This window comes from Euwallacea similis, chromosome 20 (assembly GCF_039881205.1).
Source record: "Euwallacea similis isolate ESF13 chromosome 20, ESF131.1, whole genome shotgun sequence".
Classification (NCBI taxonomy): Eukaryota; Metazoa; Arthropoda; class Insecta; order Coleoptera; family Curculionidae; genus Euwallacea; species Euwallacea similis.
This window is the reverse complement of record NC_089628.1, coordinates 542,535-560,943: the sequence shown is the minus strand read 5'-3', so window position 1 is coordinate 560,943 and position 18,409 is coordinate 542,535. Positions and strand designations below refer to the sequence as shown.

The following is an 18,409-nucleotide window of genomic DNA, read 5'->3' as shown; positions in this document are numbered from 1 at the left end:
AAATCGAAGGCTAGAAACTCCAAATTCTTTTAAAATTCATGGAAAAGCATAATATATTTGTAAAAAGTAGATGATATGTGTGAAATACATTCAGATCTCATTCGAAATTGCAAATTTTTATTTCATTTTGGCTAATGTTATTAAGATTATATTGAACACATAGTCAGTCCCTCAATAAATTTTACGTAATAGTAACTTAGTGTAATGATTTATTATTTATAGTGAAGTTATAGATTTTCTCTACTGTATGCGATTTGTACAAGGTTGTTGTACGTAATTAAGGCAAAATCCCCTATTATTTAAATCCTGCGACACCAGCTCTCCTGCGTCAGTATGAAACACCAGAATAAAGGGCCTCACTGTACCTAAAACACTACATTTTAATACGAATCAAATAAGCAAATGTCCTCTTATTAAAGCTTATACAGCTCATTTAGAAAACAGCCTTCCTATAGATATCTTCAGCACTTACTTAACACAGTAGCCGGTATTTGGCTTATTTCTGCATTAAAGACACCTCCACATATTCGATCGACACTTTGAGGTCGAAACCCGAATCCCACTCTATTTACATTCATTGCCATGGGTATGATTAGATAGTCGTTAGGGCAGAAATTGGCAGTTCCGGTACTGCCCACCATCGACGAAACTAGCAAATTAGAGTTTCCAGATAGGGTGAACGATTGGTTTCTTGGGTTTACTGTAAAAAATGGGTTCAGTGGGTTAAAAATGTGATAATGTTGATAATCTCTATAATCTAAACTAAAAATGAGAGATGATAACCTGGGTCAGCCTGAATTAAAGCAGACCGTTATTGAGTAATTCTCTTCAGCGATGAACATGGAATAGTTTCAGCGCATTGGTCGATAATTTAAATATGTCTAATCTGGATTAGAAATTGGATAGCGGGAACTGGATTAATCAGAAATAAGGATGGTAGTTGCTTGATACTCTCTACCGGATGGAATTGAATTTGTTCAACCCTTAAATTAATTTTTCCAACCTCCGTAATCTGAATCAGAGATAGGGGACCGTCTGAATTAAGCAAGAGTTACTTCAGACCTGAATTATTATAAATGTAATATAACATTAATTACCATCATCAATACATTGAGAATACTGTATCCCGCAGAAATTCCTCTCAGCCCTTACACAAATCGTGTAATCTTGGTTGGATAATTGTCTTCCAGAAGTTAGATCGAAGTTAAATGACTTGATCTGGCCTGTAACTCCTGTAAAGTACTGGAGGCAACCTTCATCCGCTAAAAAGCAAAAAAATATGAACTTCGTATTGCACATAAATCTGACAACTCACCTTTGAGTAGCGAGGAACAGGGGATTTGTGTAACTCGTATTTTCCACATTCTAGGAAAGGGTTCCCCTGTGGTGATAATCGTTAGTGTTACAGGACTCACGTTGTAGCCCTCTTCAACTCCAACGTAAACTGAAAGCATTAGAAAAGTTTTCAAAAAATTCCACATTGCATTATATCTGAATGTAAAGTTTCATTCTGAATGTAAAGTCTTAATTCTTCTCCCAACGACTCTCTTTAATATTAATGGAATAGTATAATTTGGGAGACTTTAAGTCCTAGCAATGAGAATTTATTTTTAATGAAGAATCTGCTCTATTTTCCTAAAGCAAGAAATCTGGTAACAAGTGCGCTTTATTGTACCATGATTAGAAACATTTTCTCATTAGGAAATTTCATTCATCGGAAACAAGTCTGGATCGACGTCTAATTATTATTGGAAAATTTAATAAATTACAAGAAGATTAGAGATCTGTAAAAGCAGGAAACGTTCTTAAATGAGGTTTTGATTTTCAGGAGGTTGAAGGAAAAAAGGAAAAATAATATTTCGTTTCCAGGCTTTGCGCTCCAGGTTTCGGGAATAGATCCCTGTGATCCCGGGGCATGGCAAATATAAAATATTAAACCAGTAAGCAAGAAACCCAAAAAGGTCTCTAGGAAGGCCATTAAATATGAAAGGGAAATCCTAGCAGCAAACGAATTTATAATGTAGGCCAACGCTTAAAAATACGATACGAAACCATCCTAGGCGCGTGTTAATGGAAAGAGGAAAGATTCTCTCTGCCTTTTCGATGTTTTGAATTTAAAAGTGGAGTGCTTTGTAACAATCATCGTTATAATAATGAACTTACCATGATTTCCATCGTTCCGTCCACAAATGGCCGGCACTGACGGGTTTCCTCCAGACACAATGAACTGATCATTAATGCAGAGGTGGTTTTGGGTTTCCGGGCCCATTATGTTCATAACCTCGAAATCTAATCTGCAAAGGAGGCCAAATGGACTTTTAATAAATAAATAGTTGGGTTAATAGGAGTTCGCTTGACATAGGTTTCAGTGTCCTTGCCAATAATAACGGCATTGAAGGGGATGTTTAATTTGGGTAATTGGAAAATTTGATATTCAGCAAGTATCAAACTTGTAATTTTCACCTGGTTAAATTTGTGTTGAGGATAATGATTATCAATCTCTTAAGTCGAATAACATCAATAATTTATAGGGTAAGAGACTCTTTTTAGCAGCAAAAAAATAGAGGTGGGAGGTGGGAACTTGGTCTATTCTGAGCTAAGCCTGTTATTTTATTCGGCACGTGCTACTAACAAAGATGCATTGACTTTCCATAACATCATACTATAAGAATCTCTAATTCATTTTGGATAGACATTTCAAGGCACTACAAGTATAAAAAAATTATTTTCATACCTATACTGGCACACCCCTGGATTGGTTTTCAGAATGGTGACTTGGCAGGAACCTACAGCACTATATGTTTCTGGATATCCTTCATTGACAAAGTAACTTCCATTTTCCCTGATAATAGCACCACACCTCGAAGATACTAAACGAAGATTTTACAATATATTATTTTTCTACGCAATTAATTTATTAATGTGAACAACTATCTCATCAGATGTTCAAATTGTGCCCCGTTACTGATACCACAAATAGAAGGAAAGTCTTTTTATAAATATCTCTCGAACTTTACAAAAAGTTTCTTTGGATATACGCTTGTATTCTCATGATATTCTAATTTTCATGTTGTCAATATGTAGGAAGTCAAATAAAGCAAGAAGTCAAGTAATATCAGATCTGGTAAACATGCTGGCCCTTCTATGGGATCTCGTTGGCCTATCCATTTACTGGAAAATATATGGTTGGGCCACTCTCTAACTGGTATAACATAATGAGAGAAAGCACTATTTCATTAAAAATTGAAGTTACGTGTACTGCGTTTAGAGCTTCATTTTCATCAAGTGGGTTTTCTATAGGTCGGACAATAAATGGGTTTATGATGGCCAAAAGCTTCACATGCAAATGTCTCGTTAAATGTTCAACAAAAACTTGCCCAAATAATTTCGTTTCTTCAAATGCCTGTCGAAAAACTGACTTTATGCATATGTTTATCGGTCTAATGGACTTATGGGTCGTATATTAACCGTGGACACTCTCACTTCAGTTCGTGGAGTCTCGAAAAGACACTTTTTTCGAACCATCATTTTTCAATTGCATCATCGAATAAAGTTTAATATACAAGTGGGTCTTTGGGATAAAAGGTGGCAAATACTTAAAACTGAGATTGAAATCTTTACGCCAGAAAGAATGATAATGGTTTTAGAAGTGCCATTATCCATTATTTCACCGAAATTAAAGCGATTTTGACTTCCGGTCCGTTATTACCTCTATAGAGCATTCGAGCTATTCGCATTAGTGGGAATTTAACCCCATTCCCTAGGCGGAGATATTTAAGATTGTACGGGTGCGGATTCGATTATGTTTCCGGAGATTCACTGGACATAGATTTCTCGATTTTCCATGAAAGCATTTTTCATGGTTATCATTTCATATCTACGTTAAAAACCCACCCATCAGTAGTCAATTTCCTCCTTTAATGGATTAAATTGGATTCTATCATTATTACATTTATTTTAGGTATTAAAAGAAAGATGGATCTAGACATTTTATGGGTAAAAATTAAGAATAATTGAATTTTTTTTTGGATTAACCCCGTCGAGTGACGTTCCCTTTCACAACAATTCATTTTCCTAGTTTTTTGAAGCTTTTTGTCCCATTCCCTCTTCTGTAAACTCCAATTTGTGTTCTCATAAAACATCCCTGGATGTAATTCGCACCCATATTAATATAAAATGACAACGCAGCTCTAATGCGGACGCGAATTGCAGTTTAATTTCGCCCCATAACATTTTAATAGCACATCAATTTTCTGGCGGATTATAAATCAGCTTTATGCGCCCCGCTATATAGAAATTAAAATAACACATTGTCCACGTAATGACATATTGGTACTGTGTGGTTCATTGCAGCAAACAAATTATGAGGGATTTATCAACAATTGATTGAAAAAGGTTGAAAAATATGTTCGACAAAGATCATCATGTCTAATCCTAAGTAAATTTAGCAGAATCATAATTTCCATAAAAACGACGAAATAAAGGCATGTATTTGACTAGTTTCATAGTTTCAGTAGAAATTAGCTTCCAGATAAAGTTGCCAGTACTTTAATTTAATGCCTCTAAGGCCTGGTTTTCCTAACTCCTGGTAACTTTGCCAGCAAGATAATTTCCATAGAAACGACAAAATCGGAGCAGAGCGTTGGATCAATTTCACAATTTGCATGGAAATTATCTTGCTGGCAAAGTTATCAGGAGTTTGCAAAACTGGGGCATTCGATTTTCATTGTGAATCACAATAGTTATCTTGTCATTGATTGCTGTCGCAAATATCCCATTGAAAGGGAAATTAAAATCAAACATCCCCCTTTGACCACTCCTTTTCAAATATTGTCAAAATGATCGCAGTTCTCGCTTTACAATATAATAACTTAGTCCCTTTTCGTCATAAATTCACAAAATGAATATTCATAAGACCTACCTTAATGAAGCCTCTGTGGTAGAGCTTAGACATCAAAGCAATGTCAAATGCTTCGGCATTCTAGATTTTATACTCCCGAAACTTATTTGTTGCATATGTATTATTTCAAAAGTGGTACTTACTTATGCAGCACACCCCATAGCCGGAGGCGCAACTTCCGAGGGTGGAACCTCCCCTTTTTTGGCAGTCTCCAGGTGATACACAAGTGCCAGTTTCACCAGTTGAACTGGTGCAAATCTGGTTGTCGAATTGGACGTATGTGAAGAGAGATAGGACTAGAAAAATCTTGAAATAAAATAAACGCAAAGGCATTTTTGTGTTGGAAATTTAAAAAAATGACATTTTTACAACAGTGTTTTTGACGTCCACAAGGATCGAATATTTTGGGCGGTCTGGCTTGTTTCTCGAGAGAAGTAAATATAATATTAGGTGTACAACTTTGCTTCCGCCGTTTTTTTTCCGAATTTCGCGATTTTATTGTAAAAAACTAATTATACCTTTAGGATCCAAAGTATTGTCCATCGCTGGCCACTACTTTCTCCCATCTTTCGGGCAGCATACGAATCCCGTGTTGAAAAAATTGGACATCTTTTGAAGCGATGCACGATTCTATCCAATTTCTTACTTCTTCATAAGACCGGAAGTGTTGGTCAGCTAGCCCATGTGCCATGGATCGAAACAAGTGATAATCAGAAGGAGCTAGGTCAGGAGAATATGGCGGGTGGGGTAGGACTTCCCATTTCAATGTTTCCAAGTATTTCTTGACCACTTGCGCAACATGGGGTCGAGCATTATCGTGCTGCAAAATCACTTTATCATGTCTCTCGTTGTATTGCAGCCGTTTCTTTTTCAATGCTCGGCTCAAACGCATTAATTGGGTTCGATAAAGAGCACCTGTGATTGTTTCAGTTGGTTGTAACAGCTCATAATATATTACGCCGAGTTGATCCCACCAAATACAGAGCATGATTTTGGAACCATGAATAGACGGTTTGGCCGTCGACGTGGAAGCATGGCCGGGATATCCCCAAGTCTTTTTGCGTTTGGGATTATCGTAATGAACCCATTTCTCGTCCCCAGTCACAATACGATGCAGAAATCCCTTCCGTCTTTGCCTTGCAAGCAACTGTTCACAAGCGAACAGACGCCTGTCAATATCTCTTGGTTTCAACTCGTACGGCACCCAATATCCTTGCTTCTGAATCATTCCCATGTCTTTGAGGCGTTTTGAGATTGTTTGTTGAGTCACTCCCAATGATTGTGCCAATTCTTGTTGACTTTGACACGAGTCTTCGTCAAGTAATGCTTCCAAGTTCGCATCTTGGAAAACCTTCTTTCTTCCACCGCTATGTTGGTCTTCGACGTGAAAATCACCGTTCTTGAAGCGCTGAAACCACTCACGACATGTCCTTTCACTAATAGTGGCTTCCCCATAAGTATCTGAGAGCATTCGATGAGCCTCAGCAGCAGATTTCTTCATATTGAAGCAGAAAAGTAAAACCTCCCGCAAATGACGAGAATTTGGCTCGTACACTGACATTTTCAATTGCGAATAACTTTATGATGAAGACACAAATAGACTAATATTTTTATGAGGTTATGTTAACAGGTGCCCAAGGCTCCTGCATGCCCACATGGGGTTATTTATTTCGATCATTACTTACCGCTACATACATCTATTCAAAAACGGCGGAAGCAAAGTTGTACACCTAATATTTAAAAGAAACTTCGAAACCTCTCTCTGATCGACAGTCCATGTTTCGGTCTAATACTTTCCTGAATTACAGACTAAATCGGTCTTTAATTCGGGATAGTCTTATTTCAAAACAAAATTGCAAAATTAAGAGAGCCGATTTCCAAATTTATCAATACACCCTCTCCTGATTTGTCTCCAACCCAAGACGCAATATGGCAAATTAATTAACTTGAAGCCTGTATTATAAGAACTTAATTAAGCCTTGAAAGTAAATAAAGGTGACAAATAGGCACAGCCAAATCTTCCAGTATTAAAGTTTAGCACCTGACACCTGTCTGATGCTGAAATATAACTGACTTAAGTTTGGGCGTGGAGAACTCTACTGAAAAGTATTATGAATGACAGCTTAATCGAAAAATTCCTTTATCAATTTCCCATTTTACCGGAAAAATCGAATTACAGTCAGAATATTTTCCAGTCAATTTGGGAATTTATTATATTAGGAAGGACCCACTTAAATTTTTTGGATATTACTTGGTCTGTTGATTATTTTCAGTTTCCTTTCAAGCTCATCAAAAGAAAATTATGTAAATTCATATCCTTTTTGCGTCTGGAACTGCGACGAAGTCTTTTCAACGCTAATGATATCTGAGAGCATTGACAGGCTCCTCTATTTCCCATTGCATTTATGTCTTCTTTCCTCATACCTTGACTTTAAAACCTTCATTTCCCCTTAATGTCACAGCTAAGATGATACAAGACGTCCCTCAAGATATACTTACAACGTCCCATGCGACTCAACGAGGTCTCTTCCCCTTTGCGTCGCTGTTTATTCCCTCCAAGATAATTGTTCTTTCCACTTTGCCTCCACGTTTCTCCATAAATTGCAACTGAACACAGGACCACTAAAATGTAAATCGAAAGGAGTTTGCTCAAATTCATTTTTCTCAGTATTTATTATCACTGGGTAGCAGTTCTTCTTTCGCGAATTTGTTTGTGACACTTACTTTATTTGGAATTGTTAGAACTAAATTTTTGGTTTTTATTATGCAACCTAAAGTTAATTCACTTCAAGCAAAATTTTAAGGGCCGGACTGGGAAATTTCTTTCCTGTACTTTTGAATTTTTTGTGATCTCTTAAGTCGACAGAGAAAAATGTGGTGTTTATGCAGAAGACGTAACATTAGGTGCCAAAACAATAGTTTTTAATTCCAAAGAAGAGGTTCACAGTACGGTTCTGTTGATATACTTTTTAACTCTATGATGGCGATGTCGAGACCACGGAAGATTATTTTCTGGGGTAACGATTCGTGAAAACATATCCGTGTTCATCTTAATCGTATTATTGTTTTCAGAAAACTCTTTATAAAGAGATTTATAAAGACTTATTTAGCAACATCTTATATAAGTGGTGGAACAATTGAATATATTCTTGCAAAATACATTGAGAATTTGCCGAATTGGGTCGAGAATTTAGCAAAGAATCGTGAAACGTTGGCAAACAATCAGCAAGAGCTCAAAAGTTTTTTAAAACCAGTTTTTTTTAATCAAAAAAGTCCATTTTAAATGAAAGATATTAATTCGGGATTTTTTGGAATCGTAAGTTTTCTGAATACACCACAAACTTTGAAAGCTGGCGAAAGAGAGGAGAACTACTGTCAGGAAAGTTTAGAAACATGATTCTGTTTGTATAATAGAGATCATCCCCTAATTCGATAGGTACTAATAATGGTTCTATTTTACAAATTGCACCTAGAAAAAGGGATCATTATTTTCAGTCAAAAGCATAAAGTAAATTGAATAGAGGGACTTGATGAGCTTTTCTAGAAATTTTCCCTGTTATAACGAATTTCACTGCTCTCTCATTATCGTTAACGATGCCTCTAAAACGAAATGAGAAATGGCAGAAATAAAAAGAAAGTATCAAATAATGTAACATTATTAAAAAGCATATAAAAGGATATATATATTTTCGGTATGTTTTTGAATGGCTTATCGTACTTTTTTAGTGAGTATATTAGGGGAAAACAACATTGGATATCCGTAAAAACTTTCGTAATCCGAATATCACGATACTGATACTTTGGATATATTCAGTTAAAAATGCAGGAATTATTTTGTTCTGGCAGAGTTTCACGTTTTGAAAGTTTATAAAGCCAAATCTGTTATAATTGGATTTTTGTCAAAGTAGCTTCAGATTACTAGAATTCGATTTATGTATTGAGGGTTTTGAGTTTGTGACACTTAAATAGATGCTTGTTCTACTTTATAAAAAATTCTCCATTAATATGCCATTATTACTTGAATCTTTTGAACTACTCCAATTTCGTTTATCTATAAAATATTTTTGTGTAATTCTATTTTAAACACGATTCAAATAGAATCATGTTCAATATGAATGAATAATAAGAATTGTTTGGAAGTTTGAAACATAGGTTTAAACCCACACAGGGACTTTCTATGATCATCACGTACTTCTTGGTTAATACCGGTATAATGGTCGTATTTCAGGCTGGAACAAATGCTGTAATTTCGGGACCGACCTCGGACTTGGGCACATCTCGAAGACGATAAATTACACTTAAGTCGTGGCCGTGTGAATTTCCACTTTAAGCTGTCACGTAGAAGCTATAATTCAGCTGCAAAACCGACGTGAATTCGGATCAGAATAAATAATATTAACAGTGGATGTTGAAAAATAGCCTTTCATATTAGGACCCTGGTGAATTTTTATGTAAGAAATCTTTGGGTTCCAAGTTCTCCAAAGTCTTTGCTGCTGACAATAAAACAAACCAGTCATCTACAAGGAAAACCTACATTTCTTTCTAGGTGATTTTGGTTAGTATAATTTTAAAACTAAATCGTGCAAATTGAGCAAAAGAGGCTATTTAGGGCGGTGGTTAATGACGAACTGTTTAAAAATTGATTTTTTCGTATTGGACAACGAATAGAAAAATGCGCTGGAATAAAATTATAGATTATTAATAATGGAATAAATTATGGATTACAGTGCAAAAATTAATATTTATAAACCGAATGTATTGTAACATATCAACTCGATACACTTTCGTGATTTATTCTATTGGCGGAGATCGCTTTATACTTTTGTTACAACTTTTAAAACTTTAATTCCAAAATATTCGATTTTAATAACTGAAAAAATTAGACAAAAATGGTGCTATCACTGGAGACATATCAGCAGCTGGATATTTTTTCCCAAATGCTTTCATATCTGTTTTATACATTACCACTATTTCATTAGCGCGAATGCATTTTACCTTAAGTTATAGTACTTCAGGCATAATTAAAGTAAATCTAAATAGAACCGCATCCCCCATTGGTCATGTAAAATACGATCTACTGTGTAAACTCACTGATAAAGTTAGGAGTGTAATTGGGTTCATGTAATTAATCTAGAGTCTTCGGGGAAGACAAATTTCTGTTTGCTGGAAAGCTTTATGGTAGTTGGACACCGGCATGTGTTGGGTGCAATACCAACTGCTAAAATTGATTCAACTGAAGTGGCAATTCGTTGCGTTTAGAATTTTTATGTTTAGATTTGGTCTAGAATTAGGTAATTTAATATTCTTGCTCGATGGCTTTGCGTTATCGGTCTTAGCAATTTTTAGGAATATAATTTATTTTCCCAAGAACCGGGCCCATTTGTTAATTTATCTTTACAAGGTTCGTTAATTTCCCGTTACACTAACTGCACAATTACCCATAAACTGTAACGAGAAAAAGGCCAAAGGATTTCATAAATATAAGGTAAATTAATCTTCAAAAAATGGGCGCATATGCGCAATTTAATATCCCCCAAGTTAAACAGTCTCAGTCGGCGCTAATGATCCGGCTCCACGTGTATGAATTAACGCCCTTATTTATCACCCTTTAAGAGATTGTCCAGAGCGGACAGCAAATAACTCTGGAAGTTTTAAACAATGCATACATGCAAGATTTCTTAAGATGTAATTAATTGGGAAAGTTCCCTATTCAGAAATTTGGGCTTAATGATAATCACTGGAATAATTTATTGAAAGTTTGGCAACGATGTTTGATGCAAATACCCAAAGTAAATTAAACCTAGTTGCTAAGCAACTAGTATCACGCCAATTGGTTTCATTGAATCATTCAAAACGTTAAAGGCGTTGCCGTTGTGTCTGGTTTGAGCAGTTACGCTAGAAAATGTCAAATACACAATTATGTTGAGAACATATATCTCAAAAATACGGATTTGGAGTTATTTTTGTTTAATTTGGAAGGTTCAACGCCTTGGTAAGAACTTCTTTCTGGAGAAACAAGGGAAGGAGGGGTGGAACAAGTACCCACAACCACTAATGAAGAACTAGAAAATTTGGAATTTTTAGCGGTCATATAGAACTAGGTGTAGGAGGCGCAATATTACAGTAGGACTAATAGTAACTAGTGTAAGAGGCGCGATATTTAAATTGAAAATCTCAATGATTATAAGAGAAAGAGAAAGAAGCACTGAGCACTCTTAATATCTTTTTTGGAGACAAATTCAGTGAAGTGAGATCATCTGTTCGGCAGATCAGTAATTGGGCCAGAAAACCCGATTATTTTATCCTGCAAATAGAAGTAACCTCAGGTAGCACTGAAAAACTACTAGCATCAGTCCACCAATTTCAAAACAATAAAATAAAATGGAATTCAAAACATTTGATGATATCCATAGAATTTGTGAATGTGTGAATAAAGTCTCATGAAGTGATTTTCGACAGGTATAGGATGATTCCGAACAAATTCTAGAGGGATTTTTGACGCCATTTTTAGCATGTATTCGAATTTTTCAAACACGCAATTTTACTTTATTCCAATCCTGCTGCACTCAACAAAATCCTTTTCACCCATCATGCCTTCTTATTTACTCCCTGCAAAGCAAGCTCTCTCATTCTTGTTATTTCGCCCTTATCTAAACTTCTCGACTCAATAATGAAACTAGACAATTCCCGAACATTCTCCTTAAGCCGTGTTCCAACCCCCGAGTATTGTATCAAGGCAACCCGATTGAACAAAAATAAAAATTTATAGGAGTGTTTAGACTCTAAATCGCCTTAACTGGATGATATACTCTCTTATATCGTGGAATAGGTTAACCTATATCAATCCTTGACAGGTTTAAAACCTGATAACTTTTATCAGTGGTTTTATAGACTTTGGAACTGGAACGGATGACTGAGACGTTACAGTATATCAGCCTGATCCCTTTTTAAGGCGTGTATATTAGTCTTTCGGAGACAGGTGAGGGCTTTATTTATGTTCCTTTCTAACAACATGTGTGGATGATATGTGGATAGTAATAAACGCACTGCCTGATGCTGTCTGAAAATTATGAAATCAAATAATAAAAGAATTAAAGGTATTAAAGAAATGCTTATGTGTTACAAGAAGCTGATGAAACTCAAATTAGGAGAGCGAGTGTTTGTCTAGAACATTGCTTATTCATGAATTTAACGCAATAAGGCTCACATGCTTCTTAATTAATTTGACTCTGACACCCTTAAATCAATAGCACATCTTTAAGCATCTTATAAGGTGATTTAGGTTGTGAATTTTCCAATTCTGATATTTTTTATACTTCATAAAGTTGCGCCGTTACTAAATTTAAGCATTAAAATCCCTAATTTATAGACCCGGCTGCCCAATTTCCTTCATCTACAAGATTTCCCAATATATAAAACTTTTAATGCTGCGCCTAAGTTGATACTATTTGGCACTTTATTCTCCAACATTTCTTCCAGGTTTAATGTTGTCCCTAAATACTTGCGATCCTGTTCAGATTTAATAGCTACTGGCCTCATAAAATATTCCGATACAGCACGAAGCATCCCGCCTTAGTATTAAAACTTTTGGAGCTGTTGAAAAAATTCCACTGAGATTTTGTTGCATGAAACGGCGGCTGACCTAAACTGAAGTTTAGCTTCATTAAAATAAAGGTTTATTTCCATAAATTTACAGCTTTCTGCTCATGGATGCCGGCCTCGAACTTTACGAACGTCTAAACTTGCCAGAGCTTTGCGCTGTTAAGAAAGTTTGCCTGCGCCCCGATTTCCAATTTTCTCTTACTGTGAGTTTTCTATTAAATAGTTCAAATCTAATTTCATGGAGTTTTTGACGTGGGTGAAAGGGGCAGGCAAGTGCTGAACAAACGTAGACTGTTGCTCCATTAAAATAGCAATTAAAACCAACAGAGGAATTCAATTTCCTCGGGTGACAACCAAAAATTGAGCTTCACAGAAATAGCAATTAACGAAAAATCGAAAACTCTAGCGACTTTCAATTTAATATCGTGGTGGCAGTTTTTAGAGTGCGGTCTTGCTGCGGCACGGAAATGAAATTTTTCTGCACAACAGAAAACGGGCAATTACAGAATCGGGCCAATAACTGCCGTAGGAGGATATTAATCCGGTTAGAGCGGAAGGAGTAGAATTAGGAGCTACTTAGAGGTTGTTGAGTGCCCCAAATTCACAAAAAGTTAATATATTGCCAGAAAATATTAGTTTCAAACTGGTAATTTTGCCTGTAGGACCAAAAGATTATTTTAAGCCTGGAATTTTTAGCGTTTACGCAGAAGTATGAGTATGAAGAAAGTAATAAAATTTCATAATGAAAATTTTCAAGCAAATCTGTTTTGCGCTTATTCCATTTATTGCGTTGCATGAGTGAAATTGAAAATATATAGCTTGTTTTGTATTAATAGTAATGGCAAAGTGTATTTGTGTGTTATCAGTGGCCAGTAAAGCAATAGTGACTAATATCTCTTGTGCAGGGATGCCTAACTGGATATATTTAGCATGGTAACGTCACATCTCAGCTTAAGCATCATAACGTTCATGCGATATGCTGATTAGGCATATTAAGAAAAAGGCTCCGAACTGAGTTTTTTTGGAAGGTGTCCATTAAGATCAAGACAAACGCTGAGAGAGTGACGTGGCCTAGAGTCCACGGAAAGTTAACATAGAATAACGTTATTCTCGTAACAATTATATGCCCGCAGTTCCTTTTTTTTCATAATTATTTAAAATAATTAACATAGCCACAAAAACAGGGCAATTCGATATCGAAAGGAGTTTTAGCCCTCAAGGGTAGTATGTAACTCTACTGTTGTACACATTTAAATCTGTACATGATGCGCCACTGACACAAGCCTTATAAATTTATTAAATTTCAGACATTGTAAGAAAACTTTGGGCTTTGAAATATAAAATAATTAATCTTGATCGTGTTTACTCCCTTAAATTTGTGCTTGGTGCGCAATAACTTAAATTGAGCATTCATAATAAATCTGTAAGTTTTCAGAAGATGTAATGGAAATTTACGAATTTCCAACTCTTTAAACGTGTCAATGGCTTAACTCATTTCCAAAATCATGTGGGATCCGCTTGTCAGACCGCTTAGTGTACATAGTTTGTAGATATCCTGCTATAAGTTAGGATTAAGGACTAGGGCATGAGGGCGATTTACCCCTAAGGTACGCCCATGGTTGGCATTACCCGGTACCCTGGATTTTTTCCATAATGCTCTGTTGGCATGGGAAGTACAATGCTGGTTCCCTTTGGCGAGGTCTTCGCCAAGGGCTGGGTGCCAGATGTGGACGCAGCGGCTCCGTGCGGAGGGCTGTCCCAATGCCTTCGAGTATTGTTTAGATGGTACGCCCATGGTTTACGATCATGGATGTTCATACTTAAAGCTAGGGAGAAAGCGGATCGCTCTCTTTTTCCTGGCTTCCTAGGACTGAAGACTCAGGGGTCGTGCCCGCGCTTTTTTACTCAGTTTCTTATCTAATATATTCATGTCGTTAAGTTAACGTGGCTATCATTGAAAGATCCCTAACTATCCCTAAAACACAATTGCCGAAGCTCCAATTAAAAAACCCCTAGACAACGGAGAAAAACCTACAATCATATCTAAATTTTTACAAATTTTTCAGATAACATTTGTGTAGGATCGCCTCCCTTGTAGATAGGTGTTACTTTTAAGTTGGATACATGTTAGATAGTAGGAATTAACTTTAAGATTGTCATACCCCTGGGGTACGACTCTGGTGGGCATTAGTTGGGGCATGGGAACTTCCCATGTCATGCCTTGTCGGTGTTGGAAATCCCCGCAATAAACCGGGTCGGCATTGGAACTGCCTGTAATATACTTTGTCGGCATTTGAATTGCCCTTGATAGATTTCGTTGGCCCTATAGTGGCAGTTCCAATTCCCAGCCAAGACATAACGGTTTGATGCGGCGGGTGGTGCAGATGGCACCCTAGCCAGGGTACGCCCATGGTTTATCACCATGGGTTTTAGTATTTAAGATTTTGCAGGGCATGGACAAGCTCTCTTTTCCTCTGGGTTCGGTTGTCGTTGGTATCTCAGAAGTCGCGTCCGCGCTCGCTAAACTCACAAGTTACTTTATACTCTCTTTTGTTCACTTTACATTAATAAACGCATACTATAGTCCTTTCCTATATGTGATTTCATTATAAAATATAAACACCATCCTATATCTACAGTAGTATCAAACCCATTGCTACATTTGTTTAAACTTTTTTCTTTTAAATTTACGTCTGATACGTCGCTGAACATTCGTAATCAATTCTTCGACGTTTAGGACATGCAAAAGATGCGTCAGGCTCGAAATGTGAAACGATCGCGAAGAGATGAGATCAAGTTATTTGCCAGGCACCAACTCTTTATCTTTCATGTTCTAGGAGGAAATTAATAAAACAGAACATAATAAGAAAATGACAAAAATAAATTGAAAGACTTGAATAAATTGAAATACTGGAAACGGACGCATAGAGATTGCTTTATAAGCCGTGAAATTTCAATGATGCCTGACCACTTAATAGAGTCGTCACAAGCATATTTTTAATTGCTTAGCTCTAATGTAAAAAGAATGCTGTAGGGGACTATCAATAATCAATAGAAAATCATATTTTTTAGTCACTTGTAAAGCTTAATTAGTGGTCATTAAACGGGATTAAAATTGCATAAGACAAAAACCAGATACATCGCCCATCATTTGTAATTTTCTAAAATTTTTAAATTTTGAGGCCCGATTTTCTGCTTTAATCGACTGATGTGGATTTGAAATTTACCAATCCTGGAGACTTCAACTAATAGTTCATTATCGCTAGCGAACTTATAATGTGATGAGAGATAACAATTTTATAAATGAGAGACTGAGACTTATTGGTATTAAAATTGTTAGTCTAGAGGATAAATACTTCTGAATACCCTATTTAAACTGTACTAACTCACTTATCTAATAACCCCTTATGTTTTATGTACACAGAACAGAAGGGGCACGAACTGCACAAACATCCTTTTTAACTACCTTACAACTTTCGCACTATCCATCTTCGTATTTTTGCACAAGTTGCAAAAAGGACTTTAATGCATTTCTAATGACCTTAGAATGTTTACTATGACCCGATAAACATATACGCTAGATCTTCTACATACATCAAAGCCCCCTTGCCTCTGAGAAACTACAATCGCGATAAGGGAATGCAGGTAATATTGGGAGATATCAGCGATTGAGGGATTTAATATCCGGTTCGAGAGTTATAGCGATTGGAGGAAATTTTCTTCTTAAAAATACTTAATCAAAATTTTGATTTTGTCAACATTCAGAGATAGTTGGCGATAAATGTAAAAGTTTATAGCGTCGAAGCATTGTGAAACACGTTTATTTCGGCATGAAAAGGGTTGGGGCTTTCACGACTGGTGGTGTAACATTAATATTTCATAAACATTTTATGGTTTCTTTCGATGATGCCTAGTACCACTTTCCATTTCAATGCGCTTCAGGAACACTGGATCATTTAAAAGACAACGATCTTGTACAAGGTATTTCCTAAACCGAGATGGCAAATTTAAGGGGATATTCCTTCGGTTGACATTAGGAAAACAGTTACATTAAAGAATCGCTTCATTTCAAAAATTCAGGGTGTAAAAATGCACGTAACATCTCGTAACTGTCTCCGTGTGTTTGGGAAATAGCCTGCATAAAGTTGTTTTAATATTTAAAGCATAACGAAAGTTTTAACAGGAGATTTTGATTACCTTATTTAATTCAAATGAAGGAATTTAATTCCCCTGAGTGCTCAAATTTCGCTGCAGGAATAAATTCTATAATATTTTTCAATTGGAATCCATTTTCGGCAGAATTCCGCCGTAAAGAATGTAATATGCTTCTCGCAGAATTCTAGTTACATCCGATATAAATGCATAACGAGCCGGTGTATTATGTAAGTGAGTCTTTATGCAGAAATGCCTTGTACTGATGCAATTCGAGAAGACATCTTCAAAACCAAATTTCAATCCTGTAAATCCTTGGCTTGGGGCAAAAATCCGGATATGAATAACAAAATTACAGGGATTGCTCAAATAGGATGAGATATGCGGGAATATTCTATTTGCCATAAGGTTGGGTTGCAGAAAGAATGTGCAGATAGATCAGGTAGGTTTAGAGGTTATAGTCATAAATATTTCTCAATAACTTATTCAAGGAATCTGTTTCTAACTGAACATCCCCTTGTTAAATGCAATTTCTATATTATGCGGAAGAGGAATACTACAAATCCCCCAATATTGAATACATTCATAAATATGTGTCAACAGAGCTTCGGGAAGGAAAATATAAATCAAATTACACACTCCGTGCCTCGGACGCAATAAAAGCCCTATTAAAATGATTTAGGGAATCCCTGACCCTTTTACTGTTCCTTTAGGGCACTATAACCGAAACGGTTATATTTGTATTGGTTCAGGACCGACTTAAGATTTACAATTTTCCACTAAACTTGCTTCGCTACCAAAGAAGACGATTTTACCATAACGATTTCCCCTCCAATTTTAACTGGAATCAGAATCTCCTTTAGGATGTCAAGCATGATCCCCGTCTTGCTCAACCGAGCATGTTAACCAGAGGGGCATTTACAAAGAGCTTCATGTTCTATGTGATGGAATTTATGCGTTTTGCACTCTTGGAAGAAACAATTTAAAGGTTATTTAGAATTTAATCTTGCGATGAAATGGGAAAAATCTATAGTGTATTTACTGAGAAGTAATCTCTCGATGTGATTGGATTTCTGGGAAAAGAGTTTTTCAAGCGGACTTCCTCGATATATCAGAGGTGGTCAGCAAAATATGTCAGATTTATTCGGGGCTCTATTTAGAAAGTTGAACTCGACGATAGAAGTAAAAGTTCTCTTAAGCTTTTCTCTGAAGGGCAGAAGCTTTCGCTGGGTTTCGCTCGAAACGGAACAGAGGATTTGGAGGATATGGACGAGTAATTGTCATTTCTCGTCAGAGTTGCTTTATTATCTAAAAAAACTTAAGAAGCTTGTTGACTTAAATTTCAAGAGAATTTCTTTACAGTTTCATGACTTTTATCGCTAGTATTCGGTAAACATGGGGTGTTTTTTGGGCAGTTGTACAAATATCTCGAAAACAGTATATGAAGGAAAATGTACGTGAAAAGAAATTATTTTATTCAAAAAGAGACTCCATAAATCCTCAAGAAACTGGAATTTCTAAATATTTTATCTCGGATATAAAGTATTTTCCTATATATAATTATATGACAGGTTTTTCCATTTTATGATGATATTGCATTTATGATGAAATGCATTCCCCGAATTCCTCCGCTCGTGCACGTCACATCAATGAGTTTAAAATTTTTAAATCGCAAGGAGAATCGTTTGATATACGAATTGAAAAGTACAAAAATGCTATAGAGAGTTACAAAGGAACATTTGCTTACTGCTGAAA

General features: G+C 36.1%; 1 protein-coding gene across 1 annotated transcript; it reads right to left on the bottom strand.

Annotated features, from left to right (window-relative positions):
- Positions 1 to 177: 177 nt before the first annotated feature.
- Positions 178 to 9,202, bottom strand: LOC136415479 (uncharacterized). The gene is made up of 9 exons (XM_066400063.1): positions 9,093 to 9,202; positions 7,400 to 7,522; positions 5,044 to 5,196; positions 2,735 to 2,870; positions 2,164 to 2,294; positions 1,316 to 1,444; positions 1,098 to 1,262; positions 473 to 700; positions 178 to 365 (listed from the first exon to the last, which is right to left on the bottom strand). Coding segments are annotated over exons 1-9 (1,191 nt in total). The 5' UTR covers positions 9,094 to 9,202; the 3' UTR covers positions 178 to 240.
- Positions 9,203 to 18,409: the final 9,207 nt, after the last annotated feature.

Coding starts and splice junctions, on each gene's coding strand:
- LOC136415479 (XM_066400063.1), bottom strand. Junction 2,871..5,043: donor CTATGGGGTGTGCTGCATAA/GTAAGTACCACT, acceptor ATCTTCGTTTAG/TATCTTCGAGGTGTGGTGCT. Junction 366..472: donor AATACCGGCTACTGTGTTAA/GTAAGTGCTGAA, acceptor GTAGTGTTTTAG/GTACAGTGAGGCCCTTTATT.